The following is a 24,701-nucleotide window of genomic DNA, read 5'->3' on the forward strand; positions in this document are numbered from 1 at the left end:
GCCCCACTCACTCACTTACTCCAATCCCCCACTCCACACACTCACTCACCTGATCCCACCACTCACTCACTCACTCTCCCCACTCACTCACCACTCACCCCCACCCACTCACTCACTTCATCCCCACTCACTCACTCATCCCACCAACTCACTCACTCACTCACCCCCCACTCGCTCACCCCCCCACTCATCCCTCACCACTCATCCCCACTACCACCACTCACCCCCACTTCACTCACCACTCACTCACCACCCCCCACTCACTCACCCCCACCCACTCACACCCTCATCCCCACTCACTCACTCACTCATCCCCACTCACTCACTCACTCATCCCCCACTCACTCACTCCATCCCCACTCACTCACTCATCCCCCACTCACTCACTCACCCCACTCCACTCACTCACTCACCCCCACTCATCACTCATCCCACCACTCACTCATCATCCCACTCACTCACTCACTCCCACTCACTCACTCATCCCCACTCACTCACTCATCCCCCTCACTCACTCACTCATCCCCACACACTCACTCACTCACTCCCACTCACTCACTCACCCCATCACTCACTCACTCACTCCCCCAATCACTCCCACTCACTCACTCCACTCACTCCACCACTCACTCACTCGTCCCACTCACTCACTCACCCACCCCCACTCACTCACTCACCCCACTCACTCACATCCTCTCACACATCACCCCCACTCACTCACTCACTCACCCCACTCACTCACCCCCACTCACTCACCCCACTCACTCACCCCCCACTCATCCACCCCCACTCACTCACCCCCCCACTCACTCACCCCCACTCACTCATCCCCACTCACTCAACACCACACCTGTCAACACCTTATCAGTGCCCTACCTTACTACAGACCCAACTCAGACCTTTATTGATCACTCAGTGACCCTTACACATCTGAACGTACATCCTGCAAAGTCCCATCACAAGGAACAAACAAAAAGACCGCAACTTAGTTTTATATACCCAGCATTGAAACGGCTGCTCTCCGTACGGACCTGACAACTCAAACTCTCTGCACAATAACACAGGAATAAACCGTGCAGATTGACAGCCATCCACCCACCCACTCCACCACCACCCCCACCACCCACCCCCCACTCATCAACCCCCCCACCACCACCACCACACTCACCACCCTCACCCACTCACCACACCCACCACCCACACTCCCCACCACCCCACCCCCACCCCACTCACCCCCCCCCACCCACCACCCACCATCCCCTCCCACCCCCTCACCTCACACACCCCCCCCCACCCCACACCACCACCACCCCACCACCCCACACCCACCCCCACTCACCACCCACACCACCCACACCACCACCCACCACACACTCACTCACCACACCCACTCACCCCACACTCACACACCACACACACACACCACCCTCCCACCCTCTCCACCCACACCCCCTCCCCCCCCCACCAACTCCACCCCACTCCCCCCCCCCCACTCCACCATCTACCCCCCCCCTCTCCATCTCTACCCCCCCCACCCTCACTCACCACACTCACTCACCACCCCCACTCACCACACTCACTCACCACCCCACACTCACCATCCCTCACCACCCACACTCACCACCCACACTCACTCACTACACACACTCACCACACTCACAACCCACACTCACCACCATCTCCCTCCCCCCCCTCTCCATCTCTACCCCCCCCACCCTCACTCACCACCCCCACTCACCACACTCACTCACCACCCACACTCACCATCCTCACCACCCACACTCACCACCCACACTCACTCACTACACACACTCACCACACTCACCACCCACACTCACCACCATCTCCCTCCCCCCCTCTCCATCTCTACCCCCCCCCCACCACCAACACCACCATCTCCCTCCCCCCCTCTCCATCTCTACCCCCCCACCCTCACTCACCACACACTCCCTCACCACCCACACTCACCACCCACACTCACTCACTACACACACTCACCACACTCACCACCCACACTCACCACCCACACTCACCACCCACACTCACTCACTACACACACTCACCACACTCACCACCCACACTCACCACCATCTCCCTCCCCCCCCTCTCCATCTCTACCCCCCCACCCACACCACCATCTCCCTCCCCCCTCTCCATCTCTACCCCCCCACCCTCACTCACCACACTCACTCACCACCCCCACTCACCACACTCACTCACCACCCCACACTCACCATCCTCACCACCCACACTCACCACCCACACTCACTCACTACACACACTCACCACACTCACCACCCACACTCACCACCATCTCCCTCCCCCCCTCTCCATCTCTACCCCCCCACCCACCCACGCCACCATCTCCCCACTCTCCCCCCACCTCCCACACTGTCACTGATCTTCTCACCTCGCCCCTGTCCACCACGTGGTGTGCGTCTCCCACCAGATGGGATCCCAATCTCCGCATGACGCCTGAACAGGCGCTGGCTCACAGCTGGCTACAAACCACCACCACCACCAGGGCCACCACCACCACCACCATTAGGGCTATGCCCACCACCACCACCACCCGAGCCACCACCACCATCAGGGCCACCACCACCATCAGGGCCACCCCCACCACCATCAGGGCCACCACCCGAGCCACCACCACCATCAGGGCCACCCCCACCACCATCAGGGCCACCACCCGAGCCACCACCATCAGGGCCACCCCCACCACCACTAGCAGGGCTACCCCCACCACCACCAGCAGGGCTATGCCCACCACCACCACCCGGGCCACCACCACCATCAGGGCCACCCCCACCACCACCATCAGGGCTACCCCCACCACCACCACCACCCGGGCCACCACCACCATCAGGGCCACCCCCACCACCATCAGGGCCACCCCCACCACCACCAGGGCCACCAGAACCACCATCAGGGCTACACCCACCACCATCAGAGCCACCCCCACCACCATCAGGGCTACCCCCACCACCATCAGGGCTACACCCACCACTATCAGGGCTACCCCCACCACCACCACCACCACCCAGGCCACCACAACCACCATCAGGGCTACACCCACCACCATCAGGGCCACCCCCACCACCACCCAGGCCACCACAACCACCATCAGGGCTACACCCACCACCATCAGGGCCACCCCCACCACCATCAAGGCCACCCCCACCACCATCAAGGCCACCCCCACCACCACCACCACCATCAGGGCTACCCCAACCACCATCAGGGCTACACCCACCACCATCAGGGCCACCCCCACCACCACCAGGGCCACCCCCACCACCACCAGGGCCACCACAACCACCATCAGGGCTACACCCACCACCATCAGGGCCACCCCCACCACCATCAGGGCCACCCCCACCACCATCAAGGCCACCCCCACCACCACCACCACCATCAGGGCCACCCCCACCACCATCAGGGCCACCCCCACCACCACCACCACCATCAGGGCCACCCCCACCACCACCATCAGGGCCACCACCACCATCAGGGCTATCCCCACCACCATCAGGGCCACCCCCACCACCATCAGGGCCACCCCCACCACCATCAGGGCCACCACCACCCCCACCACCATCAGGGCCACCCCCACCACCATCAGGGCCACCACCATCAGGGCCACCCCCACCAACACCACCACCATCAGGGCCACCACCACCACCAGGGCCACCCCCACCACCACCACCACCATCAGGGCCACCCCCACCACCACCACCATCAGGGCCACCCCCACCACCACCATCAGGGCCACCACCACCATCAGGGCTATCCCCACCACCATCAGGGCCACCCCCACCACCATCAGGGCCACCCCCACCACCATCAGGGCCACCACCACCCCCACCACCATCAGGGCCACCCCCACCACCATCAGGGCCACCACCATCAGGGCCACCCCAACCACCACCACCACCATCAGGGCCACCCCCACCACCACCACCAGGGCCACCCCCACCACCACCACCACCATCAGGGCCACCCCCACCACCACCACCAGGGCCACCCCCACCACCACCACCACCATCAGGGCCACCCCCACCACCACCATCAGGGCCACCCCCACCACCACCACCACCATCAGGGCCACCCCCACCACCATCAGGGCCACCACCACCACCACCATCAGGGCCACCCCCACCACCACCACCACCACCACCATCAGGGCCACCCCCACCACCACCACCACCACCAGGGCCACCCCCACCACCATCAGGGCTACCTCCACCACCATCAGGGCTACCTCCACCACCACCACCACCCGGGCCACCACCACCAGCTGGGCCGACACCACCAACTGGGCCACCACCACAACCAGCACCACTCCTGTGCAGGGCTCTGCAGTTGCTGAGCCACGGTGAGTCTCTCTCTGTGTGTACCTCGCCTGGTACGCAGGAGGTCGTGGGTTCGATCCAGACCCTGATGAGACGTTAACAAACTCGCCTGGTACGCAGGAGGTCGTGGGTTCGATCCCGACCCTGATGAGATGTTAACTACATCGCCTGGTGTACAGGAGGTCGTGGGTTCGATCCCGACCCAGATGAGATGTTAACTACCTCGCCTGGTAGGCAGGAGGTCGTGGGTTCGATCCCGACCCTGATGAGATGTTAACTACCTCGCCTGGTACGCAGGAGGTCGTGGGTTCGATCCCGACCCTGATGAGACGTTAACCAACTCGCCTGGTACGCAGGAGGTCGTGGGTTCGATTCCGACCCTGATGAGATGTTAACTACCTCGCCTGGTACGCAGGAGATCGTGGGCTCGATCCCGACCCTGATGAGATGTTAACTACCTCGCCTGGTACGCAGGAGGTCGTGGGTTCGATCCCGACCCTGATGAGACGTTAACCAACTCGCCTGGTACACAGGAGGTCGTGGGTTCGATCCAGACCCTGATGAGATGTTAACTACCTCGCCTGGTACGCAGGAGGTCGTGGGTTCGATCCAGACCCTGATGTGATGTTAACTACCTCGCCTGGTACGCAGGAGGTCGTGGGCTCGATCCCGACCCTGATGAGATGTTAACTACCTCGCCTGGTACGCAGGAGGTCGTGGGTTCGAACCAGACCCTGATGTGATGTTAACTACCTCGCCTGGTACGCAGGAGGTCGTGGGTTCGATCCGGACCCAGATGAGATGTTAACTACCTCGCCTGGTACGCAGGAGGTCGTGGGTTCGATCCCGACCCAGATGAGATGTTAACTACCTCGCCTGGTACGCAGGAGGTCGTGGGTTCGATCCGGACCCAGATGAGATGTTAACTACCTCGCCTGGTACGCAGGAGGTCGTGGGTTCGATCCCGACCCAGATGAGATGTTAACTACCTCGCCTGGTCTACAGGAGGTCGTGGGTTCGATCCCGACCCAGATGAGATGTTAACTACCTCGCCTGGTACGCAGGAGGTCGTGGGTTCGATCCCGACCCTGATGAGACGTTAACTACATCGCCTGGTACGCAGGAGGTCGTGGGTTCGATCCCGACCCTGATGAGATGTTAACTACATCGCCTGGTACGCAGGAGGTCGTGGGTTCGATCCCGACCCTGATGAGATGTTAACTACCTCGCCTGGTACGCAGGAGGTCGTGGGTTCGATCCCGACCCTGATGAGATGTTAACTACATCGCCTGGTACGCAGGAGGTCGTGGGTTCGATCCCGACCCTGATGAGATGTTAACTACATCGCCTGGTACGCAGGAGGTCGTGGGTTCGATCCCGACCCTGATGAGATGTTAACTACCTCGCCTGGTACGCAGGAGGTCGTGGGTTCGATCCCGACCCTGATGAGATGTTAACTACCTCGCCTGGTACGCAGGAGGTCGTGGGTTCGATCCCGACCCAGATGAGATGTTAACTACATCGCCTGGTCTACAGGAGGTCGTGGGTTCGATCCCGACCCAGATGAGATGTTAACTACCTCGCCTGGTACGCAGGAGGTCGTGGGTTCGATCCCGACCCTGATGAGACGTTAACCAACTCGCCTGGTACGCAGGAGGTCGTGGGTTCGATCCCGACCCTGATGAGATGTTAACTACCTCGCCTGGTACGCAGGAGGTCGTGGGTTCGATCCAGACCCTGATGAGATGTTAACTACCTCGCCTGGTACGCAGGAGGTCGTGGGTTCGATCCCGACCCTGATGAGACGTTAACCAACTCGCCTGGTACGCAGGAGGTCGTGGGTTCGATTCCGACCCTGATGAGATGTTAACTACCTCGCCTGGTACGCAGGAGGTCGTGGGTTCGATCCCGACCCTGATGAGATGTTAACTACCTCGCCTGGTACGCAGGAGGTCGTGGGTTCGATCCAGACCCTGATGAGACGTTAACCAACTAGCCTGGTACGCAGGAGGTCGTGGGTTCAATTCCGACCCTGATGAGACGTTAACCAACTCGCCTGGTACGCAGGAGGTCGTGGGTTCGATCCAGACCCTGATGAGATGTTAACTACATCGCCTGGTACGCAGGAGGTCGTGGGTTCGATCCCGACCCTGATGAGATGTTAACTACATCGCCTGGTACGCAGGAGGTCGTGGGTTCGATCCCGACCCTGATGAGATGTTAACTACCTCGCCTGGTACGCAGGAGGTCGTGGGTTCGATCCCGACCCTGATGAGATGTTAACTACATCGCCTGGTACGCAGGAGGTCGTGGGTTCGATCCCGACCCTGATGAGATGTTAACTACATCGCCTGGTACGCAGGAGGTCGTGGGTTCGATCCCGACCCAGATGAGATGTTAACTACATCGCCTGGTCTACAGGAGGTCGTGGGTTCGATCCCGACCCAGATGAGATGTTAACTACCTCGCCTGGTACGCAGGAGGTCGTGGGTTCGATCCCGACCCTGATGAGACGTTAACCAACTCGCCTGGTACGCAGGAGGTCGTGGGTTCGATCCCGACCCTGATGAGATGTTAACTACCTCGCTTGGTACGCAGGAGGTCGTGGGTTCGATCCCGACCCTGATGAGATGTTAACTACCTCGCCTGGTACGCAGGAGGTCGTGGGTTCGATCCCGACCCTGATGAGACGTTAACCAACTCGCCTGGTACGCAGGAGGTCGTGGGTTCGATTCCGACCCTGATGAGATGTTAACTACCTCGCCTGGTACGCAGGAGGTCGTGGGTTCGATCCCGACCCTGATGAGATGTTAACTACCTCGCCTGGTACGCAGGAGGTCGTGGGTTCCATCCCGACCCTGATGAGACGTTAACCAACTAGCCTGGTACGCAGGAGGTCGTGGGTTCAATTCCGACCCTGATGAGACGTTAACCAACTCGCCTGGTACGCAGGAGGTCGTGGGTTCGATCCAGACCCTGATGAGATGTTAACTACCTCGCCTGGTACACAGGAGGTCGTGGGTTCGATCCCGACCCAGATGAGATGTTGACTACCTCGCCTGGTACGCAGGAGGTCGTGGGTTCGATCCAGACCCTGATGAGATGTTAACTACCTCGCCTGGTACGCAGGAGATCGTGGGTTCGATCCAGACCCTGATGAGACGTTAACCAACTCGCCTGGTACACAGGAGGTTGTGGGTTCGATCCCGACCCTGATGAGATGTTAACTACCTCGCCTGGTCTACAGAAGGTCGTGGGTTCGATCCCAACCCTGATGAGATGTTAACTACCTCGCCTGGTCTACAGGAGGTTCGTGGGTTCGATCCCAACCCTGATGAGATGTTAACTACCTCGCCTGGTGTACAGGAGGTCGTGGGCTCGATCCCGACCCTGACGATGCCTGCTGCTGCTGTATATCTGCAGTCTGCGTTTCTGTCCCCGTGGTGGTCACTGCGTGGATTCTTCTCAGGGTCCTCCAGATTTCCCCCTCCACGTTGAGTAATTGACTGCCGCTATGAATGTCCACGCGATGGAGATGATGATGATGATGATGTTATCAGCCCACGTGATTCGGCTATCAGCTGAGATGGCCAAGTCACTTCTGGTCTACGTGGGTCTCTATGGGTCTATGGGTCTCGGTGGGTCTGTATGGGTCTCTATGAGTATGGGTCTCTGAGTATGGGTCTCGGTGGGTCTGTATGGGCTCTATTAGTGTAGGGGTGTTAGAGAGAGAGCCCGTTATGCATGGCAGCCTATGGTAAACAAACACAGTAGGCGGGGCTACATGTGTGCACAAGCAGGTGCCCTCTGCGACGTCCGCGCCAGACACCCTGGGGGGTCGATTCGGTCGTTATGATCCCCCGGGGCCCCACCCCTCAGGGAGGGGTTGGGTATAAAAGGGGATTGTATCGAAGGGCTCGGGAGTGATGTTTAGCTAAAGAAGAGGAGGCGGAAGACGTCTGAGATAGAGCCCTGGACTCCCCCTGGTACGCCGTCCTTATCAGGACCGCGCAGGCTCGAGCCAGTGGCGTGGTACCAGAGCCAGAGCCAGTGCTGGTCTGGACTCTGGGTACCGGGCCCGACTGACCAGTGTCGGGCCAAGATAGCCTCCCCTAGCCCATTAGTGGAGGACTCAGAGGCAGGCTAGGGTTAGCTAGAGAGGTGTGTCCTCAGATAGACGGGTGAGGGGGCCGATACCCCCTCAAATGTGTATGTCACAACGTTGGTGTTAAATAAACAAGTGTGCCTCCAACTCCGGTGTGAACGAGTCGTGAGCGTTACTACATCTGGCGTCAGAAGTGAAACAAAGTACGAACATGGATACACGCCGGACGACTCGAGTCGGAGTACCAGGGGCGGAGGACACCGCTGCAGTCGGAGGGCCCGAGATGGCTGAAGATGCCATCGAGCAGCCGGGGCTGGGTGCATCCACGCCACAGCAGCTGGAGGAAGGGGAGCCGTCGACGGAGGGGCTGAGGCAGGCGCACGCGAAGCTGGCCGAGCTGCTGTACGCCGCAGCCGCCATGCTCGACAACATCACGCGGCTGGGGGCTGCGGGACCGCCACGAGGCGACAGCAGCCAACGACCACAGCGCCTTCCCGCCATTTCAACGGAGCAACATTTTGAAACTCCCGCCATCGCCGCAGCTGCTGTTGAGGGCGTGGCTGCTCTAAGCATCGCGTCCAACGGCGGGAGTACAGTGCCTGCCGCGTCACCACGGGTGCGACCGGCGATGCCATCGCTGGTTCGTGCCGACGCTGAGTTGAGTGAGGCGGACGAGGGAGTGCGTTCTTCCTCTGCAGCCGCTGCCTTACATCAGCGGCTACCTCCACTCAAGGAATTTGTGGCCGAGGATGGCGACTGGGGCGGCTTCCAGCGGCGCTTCCTCGCTCACCAGGAGATGGCACAGTGGACAGACGCCGAGGCTCTCCGCGCGCTGCCAGCACTTCTCGACAGCGACGCCCTCGCCACTCTAACATCGGCTTCAAAGGAGAGGCGCTCCACGCTGCGGAAGGCGATGCAGGTGCTGTCGGCGGTATATGGTCCACCATCGGACTGTCGCCAACTCTTTTACGATCGCCAGCGGGGGACGAAGGAGTCGCCCCTGGCGTACCGCACAAGCCTCCTGGCACTGGCGAAGGAGGCCTTTCCACGAATGGATGACGAGGGTGTCGACGCCATGGTGACAGAGAAGATACTTTTGCTGGCGGACGACTTAGACATCGTCATTGTCGCACAGGACGATGCAGAGATGTGCTCCCTCCAAGCGGCCCGTCTCCTCCACGCAAACCTGTCCTCTCAACGACGGAAGGCCAGCAAGGCGGCGAGCGGGCGCGCCGTCGCTGCGGCCACCCTCCCGGCGGAAGAGGTTTGCGCCATCAACCATCAACGGCAGCACGGAGCGGGAGCGCGGGAGGACCGGGCCGGTTCAAGCCGTCTACAACGTCCATCGTCGCCACCAGCGCTTCCACGCTGTTATAACTGCGGCATCCGGGGCCACGTCGCCTCGGGGTGCCGCTCTCCTCGGCAGCGCGGAACGACACCTCAACGGGACGCCGGCCCTCGTCACAAGCTCCACCATCATAATCCGGCGAGTCGCGGCACCCCTCATGTTTGGCCCACGCACACGCCCGTCACACACTCGAACACCGCAGCGAAGGGGGGGCAAATATCGCGTACCATGGCACCAACACGCACCGCTCTGGGTACTCACATTGAACCCAGCCAGTGGTCCGTGTTGGCCCATCGGGTTGTAGCCGCGTCATCGGGGTCGTCGGCCGTTGTGGGTCACATCGATGGGGTCGAGGTGCGCATCCTGGTCGATACAGGAGCATCGGCGACCATTATTTCGGAGTTGATTTATAACATTCTCCCTGCCCAGAGCCGTCCTTTGATGCCTGTTAATGTGCCATTCTTTGCTGCTAACGGGGGTTCACTTGGCATCATCGGACAAATTCGAGCCCAAATTTGTGTCGGGGATATTAAATTATCTGGGCCGATTTTTGTTTCCTCCTCGCTGGCGGTTCCGTGCCTGCTGGGGACGGATTTCCTGGCCAAAATGCCGATTAGGATATTAATCGACCAGGGATGCATTGAGCTCCCATCGGGCCGACGCATGGCGTTTTTGCCATCCCCCGCTACGAGCCGGACGGCGTTCGCGACGGTGCCGGCGTTCGTAGATAGAACGGTGCGCGTTCCTCCGGGGGCGCAAATGTTAATTCCTTTGAGACTTCGGCGGCCCTTCGCTAAGGGCATTGGGGCTCAAGGGGTTTTGCTGGGACCGTCTAGGGCCGGGGTCAGTGGACCTAATTTACTCCCGGCCCAGACCATAGTGAGAGGGGATGGAGAACCCTTCATCGCGGTCCTCAATGTGGGCTCGCAGACGGTGGTGGTCCCACAGGGGACCGTGCTTGCTCACGCAACGCCGGTGCCCTGTGAGGAACCCGTCGCGAGTCATGTCGGCGCTGCCCCTGCACCGCGACCACATTCAGACAGCGATGAAGGGTGGCTCGAGGCGCTTTGCGCGGGATCGACGGACCTGTCAAATTTAGAGCGCCAACGTCTTAAGACACTACTGAGGGAATTTTCCGACGTTTTCAGTCGGGATAAATACGATTTGGGCTGCACTCATCTGCTGCGTCACCATATTGATACGGGTGACAGCGCGCCAATACGCCAAAATCCTTTTCGGTTGAGTCCCGCCGAAAAGGACCATGTCAAATCGGCTGTTGATGACATGCTAGCCGCCGACATAATTTCTCCCTCCAACAGCCCTTGGGGAGCGCCGATCGTCCTGGTTAAGAAGCAGGACGGTTCGTTGCGGTTTTGCGTTGACTTTCGGCGCCTTAATAAAATTACGGTTGCCGACGCATACCCGCTCCCACGGATGGACGAATCGCTTGACGCCTTGGCGGTAGCGCGATTCTTCTCCACATTGGACTTACTTTCGGGATTCTGGCAGCTTCCTCTGGACGATGATTCAAAGCCTAAAACTGCTTTCCGTACTCCGCACGGCCTGTTTCAATTCAACCGGTTGCCGATGGGCTTACACTCAGCGCCGGCAACTTTCCAGCGGTTGATGGAATTGGTTTTGGCTGGATTGCAATGGGAGTCGTGCCTGATTTATTTGGATGACGTCATTGTCTTTGGCAAAACTTTTGAGGAACATCTCCAGAGGTTGCGGGCGGTTTTCCTAAAGATGCGGGCTGCTAATTTGAAATTTAAGCCCCAAAAATGCCATTTGTTACGCGAGTCGGTGCGTTATTTGGGGCACATCGTGGGGCGCTCAGGTATTTCTACCGATCCCGCCAAAACGCAGTGTGTAAGCTCCTGGCCGACTCCCACCTCAGTGGGAGAGGTTAGGAGTTTTATTGGGTTTGCGTCGTATTATAGACGCTTCGTCGCTAATTTTGCGACTATCGCCAAACCCCTACATGCTTTAACATCTAAAGGGGTTCGGTTTTGCTGGGGTCAGGAGGAGGAGGCTGCTTTTTGCTCCCTTCGGGATGCTTTGGTAAACGCTCCTCCCCTGATTTACCCTGATTTTTCAAAACCGTTCTTGCTCGACACCGATGCGAGCAACACGGGTATTGGGGGCGTGCTCTCCCAGGTGGTTGACGGCGTGGAACATGTGGTTGCGTACGGCAGTCGGGTGTTGTCTCCAGCGGAGCAACGGTATTGTGTCACCCGTAGGGAACTGTTGGCAATTGTCCATTTCGTCCAACAGTATCGCCCATATCTGTACGGTCGGCAGTTCACCGTCCGCACAGATCATGCGGCACTGCAGTACGCCCTGAGGGTTCAACAGCCATCGGGACAATTGTCCCGATGGTTGGAGGTCCTCCAGGATTACGATTTCCAAACCACATACCGTAAGGGCGTTCGCCACACCAACGCGGACGCTCTGTCACGCTTGCCAACCACCTCCGAGTGTGCATGCCTCCTGGGGTCTGGACGTTGCAGGCCTCCAGGGGACACATCGGTACCTGTCTTGGCGGCCGCCAACGACGACGATGCAATGGTTCCTAATTCGATCGAACAGCAGGGCAAAGATTCCCTGTTGGGGTTGCCCGTCATTGAATGGGGGCGCCTCCAGATGGAGGATGTCTCCCTCCTCGGGTGGCGACGTCGCGTTGGCGGTGCGGCGGGGGGAAAAAGTGGTGGTTCCGACGCATGGGAAATGTGCCAAGGTCTGCTAATGCATTGGGACGGGAAGTCACGTCGACATCGGCTGGTTGTCCCTACTGGGTTGCGGGGTAGGGTGGTATGGGCCGCTCATGAGCGCCTCCTACACCTGGGGACCCAAAAGACTCTCGCCTTGCTGCAACTTGATTTTTACTGGCCTGGCATGACGAGGGATGTGGGGGATTTGTTGGGATCGTGCCCTCAATGTGCACAACGCAAACCGCCGGCACGGGAGTCTAACCCGCCCTTGCAATCGATCAAAGTGTCCAGGATAAACGAGCTGGTCGCTCTGGACATTTTGGGACCATTCCCCGCCACCCCCAGAGGGAATAGATATTTGTTGACGGGTGTTGAGTATTTTACACGTTGGCCTATGGCCTGGCCTTTGGCCAACCAGTCGGCAGCAGCCATCGTGGAGGCCTTTGTTCAGGGTTATGTCCTGGACAAAGGTGCTCCGGAGAGGCTGCTGACCGACCAGGGCAGAAATTTTTCCGGTAAACTACTCAGACAAGTCTGCGATCTCCTGGGCACAAAGAAAATTCGGACCTCCCCATATCACCCACAAACTGACGGGATGGTCGAACGTTTGCATCGCACCATCTCGTCCATGTTATCACAACAAGTTTCGGACTCGCAAACGGATTGGGACCTACAAATTCAGGGGGTCTTGGCGGCGTACCGGATGGCACCCCATGCGGCTACGGGGTTTTCTCCCTTTTACCTTATGTACGGCCGAGAACCAGACCCGCCTGTTCGTGCCCAGTTGCGGATCCCCGTGCCGCAGGGAAAAACTAATCTGGCTGACCACGTTAAATTTAATCTGGACAAATTGACCGAGGCACGGGATGCTGCAATGCAAAACTCTGACCTCCGTCAGAAGGCAAATGAGCGCCTCAGATTGAGTCGAGCGCACATGCTGCAGTGGAAGCCGGGGGACAAGGCATGGTTGCACTGCCCCCAGGTGCCACTGGCAACCTCCTCTAAACTTGTGCGGCCGTGGCGGGGCCCTGTGGAAGTGGTGGAGGTGTTACGTCCGCAGTGCGTGCGCATCAAGTGGGGGAAGCGGCGATGGTTCGTGCACCCCTCCAGATTAAAACCCTTCGCTGCGGTTCACAACCCCACTTCACACGCGCGTGGCCAAACATGTGGGGGGTCGGCCGACTTGCTGGGTCCGTCTCCGTCGCTCTCACCTAATGCCTTGCCGGCTGTGCCACCTTCAGGAGCATCAGGAGTGACGGGCTCACGCCCGATCACCCCTCCTGCGGATGCCGAGGGTCACGCGGAGTCAGAGGAATGCTCACCTCAAGACGGACAGTCGCCACCTGATTGTCCGCCACGCGGGGTTACCCCGTGTGAGGGGCCCGCTGCAAGGACGCGCGCTAAAATGCGCAAACTGTTGTGAGGCCGGAAAATGTGTACATAGCTGTTGTGTTTATTGGGTGTTGTGTGGATGGTGTGTTTCCCGCTCCTCGGATGTACATATGCTGGGTTCACCGTTTGTTGTGTGTGCGGGGTGGGTTCCCTGCTGGTTGTATATAAGCTGTTTTTTTTACGGACTTCGTATTTATTCGGGGGGGTGCGTCGGGTTGTTTCTCATCTTGTTGTTGCGTTCTTGTTCTGGTTCCTGTTATTGTTCAAAAAATAGTGAGGCACACGCGCGGTCAGGGGGTGAAGGCACCTTTATTGTCAAATTTTTGTATGTTGGCAGCCGGGACGGCTGCATGCTATGCGGGGGGGAGTGATGTAGGGGTGTTAGAGAGAGAGCCCGTTATGCATGGCAGCCTATGGTAAACAAACACAGTAGGCGGGGCTACATGTGTGCACAAGCAGGTGCCCTCTGCGACGTCCGCGCCAGACACCCTGGGGGGTCGATTCGGTCGTTATGATCCCCCGGGGCCCCACCCCTCAGGGAGGGGTTGGGTATAAAAGGGGATTGTATCGAAGGGCTCGGGAGTGATGTTTAGCTAAAGAAGAGGAGGCGGAAGACGTCTGAGATAGAGCCCTGGACTCCCCCTGGTACGCCGTCCTTATCAGGACCGCGCAGGCTCGAGCCAGTGGCGTGGTACCAGAGCCAGAGCCAGTGCTGGTCTGGACTCTGGGTACCGGGCCCGACTGACCAGTGTCGGGCCAAGATAGCCTCCCCTAGCCCATTAGTGGAGGACTCAGAGGCAGGCTAGGGTTAGCTAGAGAGGTGTGTCCTCAGATAGACGGGTGAGGGGGCCGATACCCCCTCAAATGTGTATGTCACAACGTTGGTGTTAAATAAACAAGTGTGCCTCCAACTCCGGTGTGAACGAGTCGTGAGCGTTACTACATTAGTATGGGTCTCTGTGGGTCTCTGAATATGGGTCTGTATGAGTATGGGTCTCTGTGGGTCTGATGACGACGATGATGATGACGATGTTGACGATGATGACGATGTTGACGATGATGACGATGTTGACGATGATGTTGACGATGATGATGACGATGATGATGACGATGATGACGATGATGACGATGATGACGATGTTGACGATGATGATGACGATGATGATGACGATGATGACGATGATGATGATGATGACGATGTTGACGATGATGATGATGATGACGATGATGACGATGATGACGATGATGACGATGATGATGATGACGACGATGATGACGATGATGACGATGATGACGATGTTGACGATGATGATGACGACGATGATGACGATGATGACGATGATGACGATGATGACGACGATGACGTGCTGCTGCGGTTCTGCTGCCTCTCTCTCCACAGAGCGGAGCCGGAGGAGAAGCTCCCATCGTCGTCATCATCGTCATCATCATCATCATCACCGCTCACCCAGACCTTTGGAGAGAGGACCGAGGTGGTGGAGGTGGTGGAGGTGGTGGTGGAGGAGGTGGTGGAGACGCAGGAGGAGGATGACGACAACGACCAGGAGGATGAAGAGGAGGAGAGGGAGGAGGAGGAGGAGAGGGAGCGAGGGGTCATGGCGCGTGTGGGCAAGGCGCTACGCTCAGTCCGCTCGCTCCTCAAACGCCTGGTGCTCTGTGGTGGGCAGCCCACGGCAGAGTAGCGGAGTGGAGCCACACTCACCACCCACACTCACCACCCACACTCACCACACTCACCACCCACACTCACCACACTCACTCACCACCCACACTCACCGCACTCAATCACCACCCACACTCACCACACTCACCACCCACACTCACCACCCACACTCACCACCCACATTCACTACACTCACCACTCACACTCACTACTCACTCACTAACACACACACCACACCCACACTCACCACACTCACCACCCACACTCACCACCTACACTCACCACCCACACTCACCACCCACATTCACCGCACTCAATCACCACCCACACTCACCACCCACACTCCCTACACACACACTCACCACCCACACTCACCACCCACACTCACCACCCACACTCACCACCCACACTCACCGCACTCAATCACCACCCACACTCACCACCCACACTCACCACCCACACTCACCACCCACACTCACCACCCACACTCACCGCACTCAATCACCACCCACACTCACCACCCACACTCCCTACACACACACTCACCACACACACTCACCACCCACACTCACCACCCACACTCACCACCCACACTCACCGCACTCAATCACCACCCACACTCACCACCCACACTCACCACCCACACTCACCACCCACACTCACCACCCACACTCACCGCACTCAATCACCACCCACACTCACCACACTCACCACTCACACTCACCACCCACACTCACCACCCACACTCACCACCCACACTCACCAGCCACACTCACCAGCCACACTCACCACCCACACTCACCACTCACCACCCACACTCACCACCCACTCACCACACTCACCACCCACACTCACCACCCACACTCACCACCCACACTCACCACTCACCACCCACACTCACCACCCACTCACCACACTCACCACCCACACTCACCACCCACACTCACCACACTCACCACCCACACTCACCACCCACACTCACCACCCACACTCACCACCCACACTCACAACCCACACACACCAGCCACACTCACCACCCACACTCACCACCCACACTCACCACTCACCACCCACACTCACCACCCACTCACCACACTCAGCACCCACACTCACCACCCACACTCACCACCCACACTCACCACCCACACTCACCACTCACCACCCACACTCACCACCCACTCACCACACTCACCACCCACACTCACCACCCACACTCACCACACTCACCACCCACACTCACCACCCACACTCACCACTCACACTCACAACCCACACACACCACCCACACTCACCAGCCACACTCACCACCCACACTCACCACCCACACTCACCACCCACACTCACCACTCACCACCCACACTCACCACCCACTCACCACACTCACCACCCACACTCACCACCCACACTCACCACACTCACCACCCACACTCACCACCCACACTCACCACTCACACTCACAACCCACACACACCACCCACACTCACCAGCCACACTCACCACCCACACTCACAACCCACACTCACCACTCACCACCCACACTCACCACCCACACTCACCACCCACACTCACCAGCCACACTCACCACCCACACTCACCACCCACACTCACCACCCACACTCACCACACACACACACCACACACACACACCACCCACACTCACCACCCACACTCACCACCCACACTCACCACTCACACTCACCACACTCACTCACCCACACCACCCACACTCACAACCCACACTCACCACCCACACTCACCAGCCACACTCACCAGCCACACTCACCACCCACACTCACTACACTCACTCACCACCCACACTCACCACCCACACTCACCACCCACACTCACCACTCACCACCCACACTCACCACTCACCACCCACACTCACCACCCACACTCACTACACTCACTCACCACCCACACTCACCACCCACACTCACCACTCACCACCCACACTCACCACACACACTCACCACACACACCACTCACACTCACCACACTCACTCACCACCCACACTCACCACCCACACTCACCACCCACACTCACCGCACTCAATCACCACCCACACTCACCACACTCACCACTCACACTCACCACCCACTCACCACCCACACTCACCACCCACACTCACCACCCACACTCACCACCCACACTCACCAGCCACACTCACCACCCACACTCACCAGCCACACTCACCACCCACACTCACCACCCACACTCACCACCCACCACCCACACTCACCACCCACCACCCACACTCACCACCCACTCACCACACTCACCACCCACACTCACCACCCACACTCACCAAACTCACCACCCACACTCACCACCCACACTCACCACCCACACTCACCACCCACACTCACCACCCACACTCACCACCCACACTCACCACTCACCACCCACACTCACCACCCACTCACCACACTCACCACCCACACTCACCACCCACACTCACCACACTCACCACCCACACTCACCACCCACACTCACAACCCACACACACCACTCACCACCCACACTCACCACCCACTCACCACACTCACCACCCACACTCACCACCCACACTCACCACACTCACCACCCACACTCACCACCCACACTCACCACCCACACTCACCACTCACCACCCACACTCACCACCCACTCACCACACTCACCACCCACACTCACCACCCACACTCACCACACTCACCACCCACACTCACCACCCACACTCACAACCCACACACACCACCCACACTCACCAGCCACACTCACCACCCACACTCACCACCCACACTCACAACCCACACTCACCACTCACCACCCACACTCACCACCCACACTCACCACCCACACTCACCACCCACACTCACCACCCACACTCACCGCACTCAATCACCACCCACACTCACCACCCACACTCACCGCACTCAATCACCACCCACACTCACCACCCACACTCACCACACTCACCACTCACACTCACCACCCACACTCACCACCCACACTCACCACCCACACTCACCACCCACACTCACCACCCACACTCACCACCCACACTCACCAGCCACACTCACCAGCCACACTCACCACCCACACTCACCACCCACACTCACCACTCACCACCCACACTCACCACCCACTCACCACCCACACTCACCACCCACACTCACCACACTCACCACCCACACTCACCACCCACACTCACCACCCACACTCACCACCCACACTCACCACCCACTCACCACCCACACTCACCACCCACACTCACCACACTCACCACCCACACTCACCACCCACACTCACCACCCACACTCACAACCCACACACACCACCCACACTCACCAGCCACACTCACCACCCACACTCACCACCCACACTCACCACCCACACTCACCACCCACACTCACCACTCACCACCCACACTCACCACCCACACTCACCACCCACACTCACCACCCACACTCACCACCCACACTCACCACCCACACTCACCACACACACACACCACCCACACTCACCACCCACACTCACCACCCACACTCACCACACACACTCACCACTCACACTCACCACACTCAATCACCCACACCACCCACACTCACAACCCACACACACCACCCACACTCACCAGCCACACTCACCACCCACACTCACTACACTCACTCACCACCCACACTCACCACCCACACTCACCACCCACACTCACCACTCACCACCCACACTCACCACTCACCACCCACACTCACCACCCACACTCACTACACTCACTCACCACCCACACTCACCACCCACACTCACCACTCACCACCCACACTCACCACACACACTCACCACACACACCACTCACACTCACCACACTCACTCACCACACCACACTCACCACCCACACTCACCACCCACACTCACCACCCACACTCACCGCACTCAATCACCACCCACAATCACCACACTCACCACTCACACTCACCACACACACTCACCACCCACACTCACCACACTCACTCACCACCCACACTCACCACCCACACTCACCACCCACACTCACCACCCACTCACCACTCACCACCCACACTCACCACCCACTCACCACACTCACCACCCACACTCACCACCCACACTCACCACACTCACCACCCACACTCACCACCCACACTCACCACCCACACTCACCACCCACACTCACCACCCACACTCACCACCCACACTCACAACCCACACACACCAGCCACACTCACCACCCACACTCACCACCCACACTCACCACCCACACTCACCACTCACCACCCACACTCACCACCCACTCACCACACTCACCACCCACACTCACCACCCACACTCACCACACTCACCACCCACACTCACCACCCACACTCACCACCCACACTCACCACTCACCACCCACACTCACCACCCACTCACCACACTCACCACCCACACTCACCACCCACACTCACCACACTCACCACCCACACTCACCACCCACCCACACTCACCACCCACACTCACAACCCACACACACCACCCACACTCACCAGCCACACTCACCACCCACACTCACCACCCACACTCACAACCCACACTCACCACTCACCACCCACACTCACCACCCACACTCACCACCCACACTCACCACCCACACTCACCAGCCACACTCACCACCCACACTCACCACCCACACTCACCACACACACACACCACCCACACTCACCACCCACACTCACCACCCACACTCACCACCCACACTCACCACCCACACTCACCACACACACTCACCACTCAAACTCACCACACTCACTCACCCACACCACCCACACTCACAACCCACACACACCACCCACACTCACCAGCCACACTCACCACCCACACTCACTACACTCACTCACCACCCACACTCACCACCCACACTCACCACCCACACTCACCACTCACCACCCACACTCACCACCCACACTCACTACACTCACTCACCACCCACACTCACCACCCACACTTACCACTCACCACCCACTCACCACACACACTCACCACACACACCACTCACACTCACCACACTCACTCACCACCCACACTCACCACCCACACTCACCACCCACACTCACCACCCACACTCACCACACTCACCACTCACACTCACCACCCACACTCACCACCCACACTCACCACACTCACTCACCACACACACTCACCACACACACTCACCACTCACACTCACCACCCACACTCACCACCCACACTCACCACACTCACCACCCACACTCACCACACACACTCACCACCCACACTCACCACCCACACTCACCACACACACTCACTACACTCACTCACTACACACACTCACCACACACACTCACCACCCACACTCACCACACTCACCACCCACACTCACCACACACACCACCCACACTCACCACACACACTCACTACACACACTCACCACCCACACTCACCACCCGCACTCACCACCCGCACTCACCACACTCACCACCCACACTCACCACACTCACCACCCGCACTCACCACTCACACTCACCACCCACACTCACCACCCACACTCACTCACCACTCACACTCACCACACGCACTCACCACCCGCACTCACCACCCACACTCACCACCCACACTCACCACACTCACACTCACCACCCACACTCACCACACACACTCACAACACCACACTCACCACCCACACTCACTCACCACTCACACTCACCATACGCACTCACCACCCGCACTCACCACCCGCACTCACCACACACACTCACCACCCACACTCACCACTCACACTCACCACACACACTCACAACACCACACTCACCACCCACATTCACTCACCACTCACACTCACCACACGCACTCACCACCCGCACTCACCACCCACACTCACCACCCACACTCACCACCCACACTCACCACACACACTCACCACCCACACTCACCACACTCACCACTCACACTCACCACCCACACTCACCACCCACACTCACCACCCACACTCACCACCCACACTCACCACCCACACACACTCACCACCCACACTCACCACCCACACTCACAACACCACACTCACCCCCTACACTCACCACACCACCCCACCACACCACACTCAACACCCACACTCACCACACCACACCACACTCACCACACCACACTCACCACACTCACCACACTCACCACCCAATGGACTAGAGCCTGCCTAGCCACGTGTTCGTGTGAAGAGTTAGGATCGAGATAAGATAAAGTTATAATGTAATAATGTGTACATATACATCTAGACCATTGTTTGTTTATCGATTGTTGTTGCTAATAAATAAGCGGACTCAACAGAACGTTGCAATTGTGTCCGTGACCTCCTCCTGCACCTAGCCTGGCACAGCAGTCAACCCGTGGCACCTGCTGGGTCTGTCCCGTGACCTCCTCCTGCACCTAGCCTGGCACAGCAGTCAACCCATGGCACCTGCTGGGTCTGTCACCTGACCTCCTCCTCCTGCACCTAGCCTGGCACAGCAGTCAACCCATGGCACCTGCTGGGTCTGTCCCGTGACCTCCTCCTGCACCTAGCCTGGCACAGCAGTCAACCCATGGCACCTGCTGGGTCTGTCACGTGACCTCCTCCTCCTGCACCTAGCCTGGCACAGCAGTCAACCCATGGCACCTGCTGGGTCTGTCCCGTGACCTCCTCCTGCACCTAGCCTGGCACAGCAGTCAACCCATGGCACCTGCTGGGTCTGTCCCGTGACCTCCTCCTGCACCTAGCCTGGCACAGCAGTCAACCCATGGCACCTGCTGGGTCTGTCCCGTGACCTCCTCCTGCACCTAGCCTAGTGATACATAGAGACCCTTAGCGACCCATAGAGATACATAAAGGCCCATAGTGATACATAGAGACACAGAGACCCATAGAGATACATAGAGACCAATAGAGACACACAGAGATCCAGGGATACACAGAGACCCATAGAAACACACAGATACCCATAATGATACACAGAGACCCATAGAGATACATAGAGACCGATAGAGACACACAGATATCCAGGGAAACGCAGAGACCCATAGAGACCCAGAGTGTTACATAGAGACCCATATAAATACACAGATAATCGTAAAGACAAAGACCCATAGAAATACATAGATACCCATAGAGACACACAGATCCATATATATACATAGAGACCCACAGACACCCAGAGAGACACACACAGAGAGCCACAAAGATACTAAACTAAATAATTTAAATGTTACCAGGTAAGGAGCTATGTAGCGCTGGCTATTACAAATGATAGAAGCTCAACTAAGTGGTTGATAACATCATCATCATCATCGTGTGGAAATGTAGAGACACCCACAGAGTCTCAGACTCACCACACAGAGACCCACACACTCACCACACAGAGACCCACAGACTCACCACACAGAGACCCACAGACTCACCACACAGAGACCCACAGACTCACCACACAGAGACCCACAGACTCACCACACAGAGACCCACAGACTCACCACACAGAGACCCACAGACTCACCACACAGAGACCCACAGACTCACCACACAGATACCCACAGACTCACCACACAGAGACCCACAGACTCACCACACAGAGACCCACAGACTCACCACACAGATACCCACAGACTCACCACACACAGAGACCCACAGACTCACCACACAGATACCCACAGACTCATCACACAGATACCCACAGACTCACCACACAGAGACCCACAGACTCACCACACAGATACCCACAGACTCATCACACAGAGACCCACAGACTCACCTCACACAGAGACCCACAGACTCACCACACAGAGACCCACAGACTCATCACACAGAGACCCACAGACTCACCACACAGATACCCACAGACTCACCACACAGAGACCCACAGACTCACCACACAGATACGCACAGACTCACCACACAGAGACCCACAGACTCACCACACAGATACCCACAGACTCACCACACAGATACCCACAGACTCACCACACAGAGACCCACAGACTCACCACACAGATACGCACAGACTCACCACACAGAGACCCACAGACTCACCACACAGAGACCCACAGACTCACCACACAGAGACCCACAGACTCACCACACAGAGACCCACAGACTCACCTCACACAGAGACCCACAGACTCACCACACAGATACGCACAGACTCACCACACAGACCCACAGACTCACCACACAGAGACCCACAGACTCACCACACAGATACGCACAGACTCACCACACAGAGACCCACAGACTCACCACACAGAGACCCACAGACTCACCACACAGAGACCCACAGACTCACCACACAGATACGCACAGACTCACCACACAGAGATCCACAGACTCACCTCACACAGAGACCCACAGACTCACCACACAGAGACCCACAGACTCACCTCACACAGAGCCCCGTGGAGACATCTTCAGGCTGAGTAGACCTCGAGGAGGCCCAGACAGGCTTCAGATTTTTCCCGCCATTCGCCCCGACCGGAAGCGGAAGTAGAAGCTGGGGATGGAGGTGGGGGGGGGGGCGCCCAAAAAGGAGGGGCGGGAGGTGACTTCCGGGGGCGTGGTCGCGCGCTGTTACGTCACTCGGAGGGGCGTGTCTAAAGGGGGCGTGGTCACGCCCCTCGCACTGATACGTCACCGGTGACGTCGCAATCGCCACGTGCTTCCTCAGAGTTGTTGACGCGCGTGAAGGAGACGGCAGCTTCTGACACTTGCAGCTGCTGCAGCTTCGTCATCGTCGCCTTTCGAACGACTTCTGCTGAAGCCATCCGAGCGAAACGTTTGACGAGGTGAGTTTTGTGGGTTCGTGGTGAGTGTGTGGTGAGTGTTGTGGGTTTTGTGGTGAGTGTTGTGGGCTTGTGGTGAGTGTTGTGGGTTCGTGGTGAGTGTGTGGGTCTGTGGTGAGGATGTGGGTGCGTAGTGAGTGTGTGGGTGCGTGTTGTGGGTGCGTGGTGAGTGTGTGGGTGCGTGTTGTGGGTGCGTGGTGAGTGTGTGGGTCCGTGTTGTGGGTGCGTGGTGAGTGTGTGGGTCCGTGTTGTGGGTGCGTGGTGTGTGGGTCCGTGTTGTGGGTTCGTGGTGAGTGTGTGGGTCCCTGTTGTGGG

General features: G+C 58.5%; 2 protein-coding genes across 2 annotated transcripts in view; both read left to right on the plus strand.

Annotated features, from left to right (window-relative positions):
- LOC144953422 (dual specificity tyrosine-phosphorylation-regulated kinase 2-like) overlaps window positions 1-2,479 on the plus strand; it is a 53,611-nt gene extending 51,132 nt beyond the window's left edge. Inside the window, exon 9 of the mRNA XM_078883999.1 lies at window positions 2,450-2,479. Coding sequence (XP_078740125.1) covers window positions 2,450-2,479 — 30 coding nt within the window. The remainder of the gene's footprint in view (window positions 1-2,449) is intronic.
- A 6,095-nt stretch (window positions 2,480-8,574) lies between these two features.
- On the plus strand, window positions 8,575-14,701 carry LOC144953399 (uncharacterized). The gene is made up of 2 exons (XM_078883975.1): window positions 8,575-9,946; window positions 13,761-14,701. Exons 1-2 carry the CDS (start codon window positions 8,672-8,674, stop codon window positions 13,773-13,775), a joined length of 1,290 nt encoding a protein of 429 aa, XP_078740101.1. The 5' UTR covers window positions 8,575-8,671; the 3' UTR covers window positions 13,776-14,701.
- The last annotated feature ends 10,000 nt before the right edge of the window (window positions 14,702-24,701 follow it).

The sequence above is a fragment of the Lampetra fluviatilis genome, chromosome 76 (genome assembly GCF_964198595.1).
Source record: "Lampetra fluviatilis chromosome 76, kcLamFluv1.1, whole genome shotgun sequence".
NCBI lineage: Eukaryota > Metazoa > Chordata > Hyperoartia > Petromyzontiformes > Petromyzontidae > Lampetra > Lampetra fluviatilis.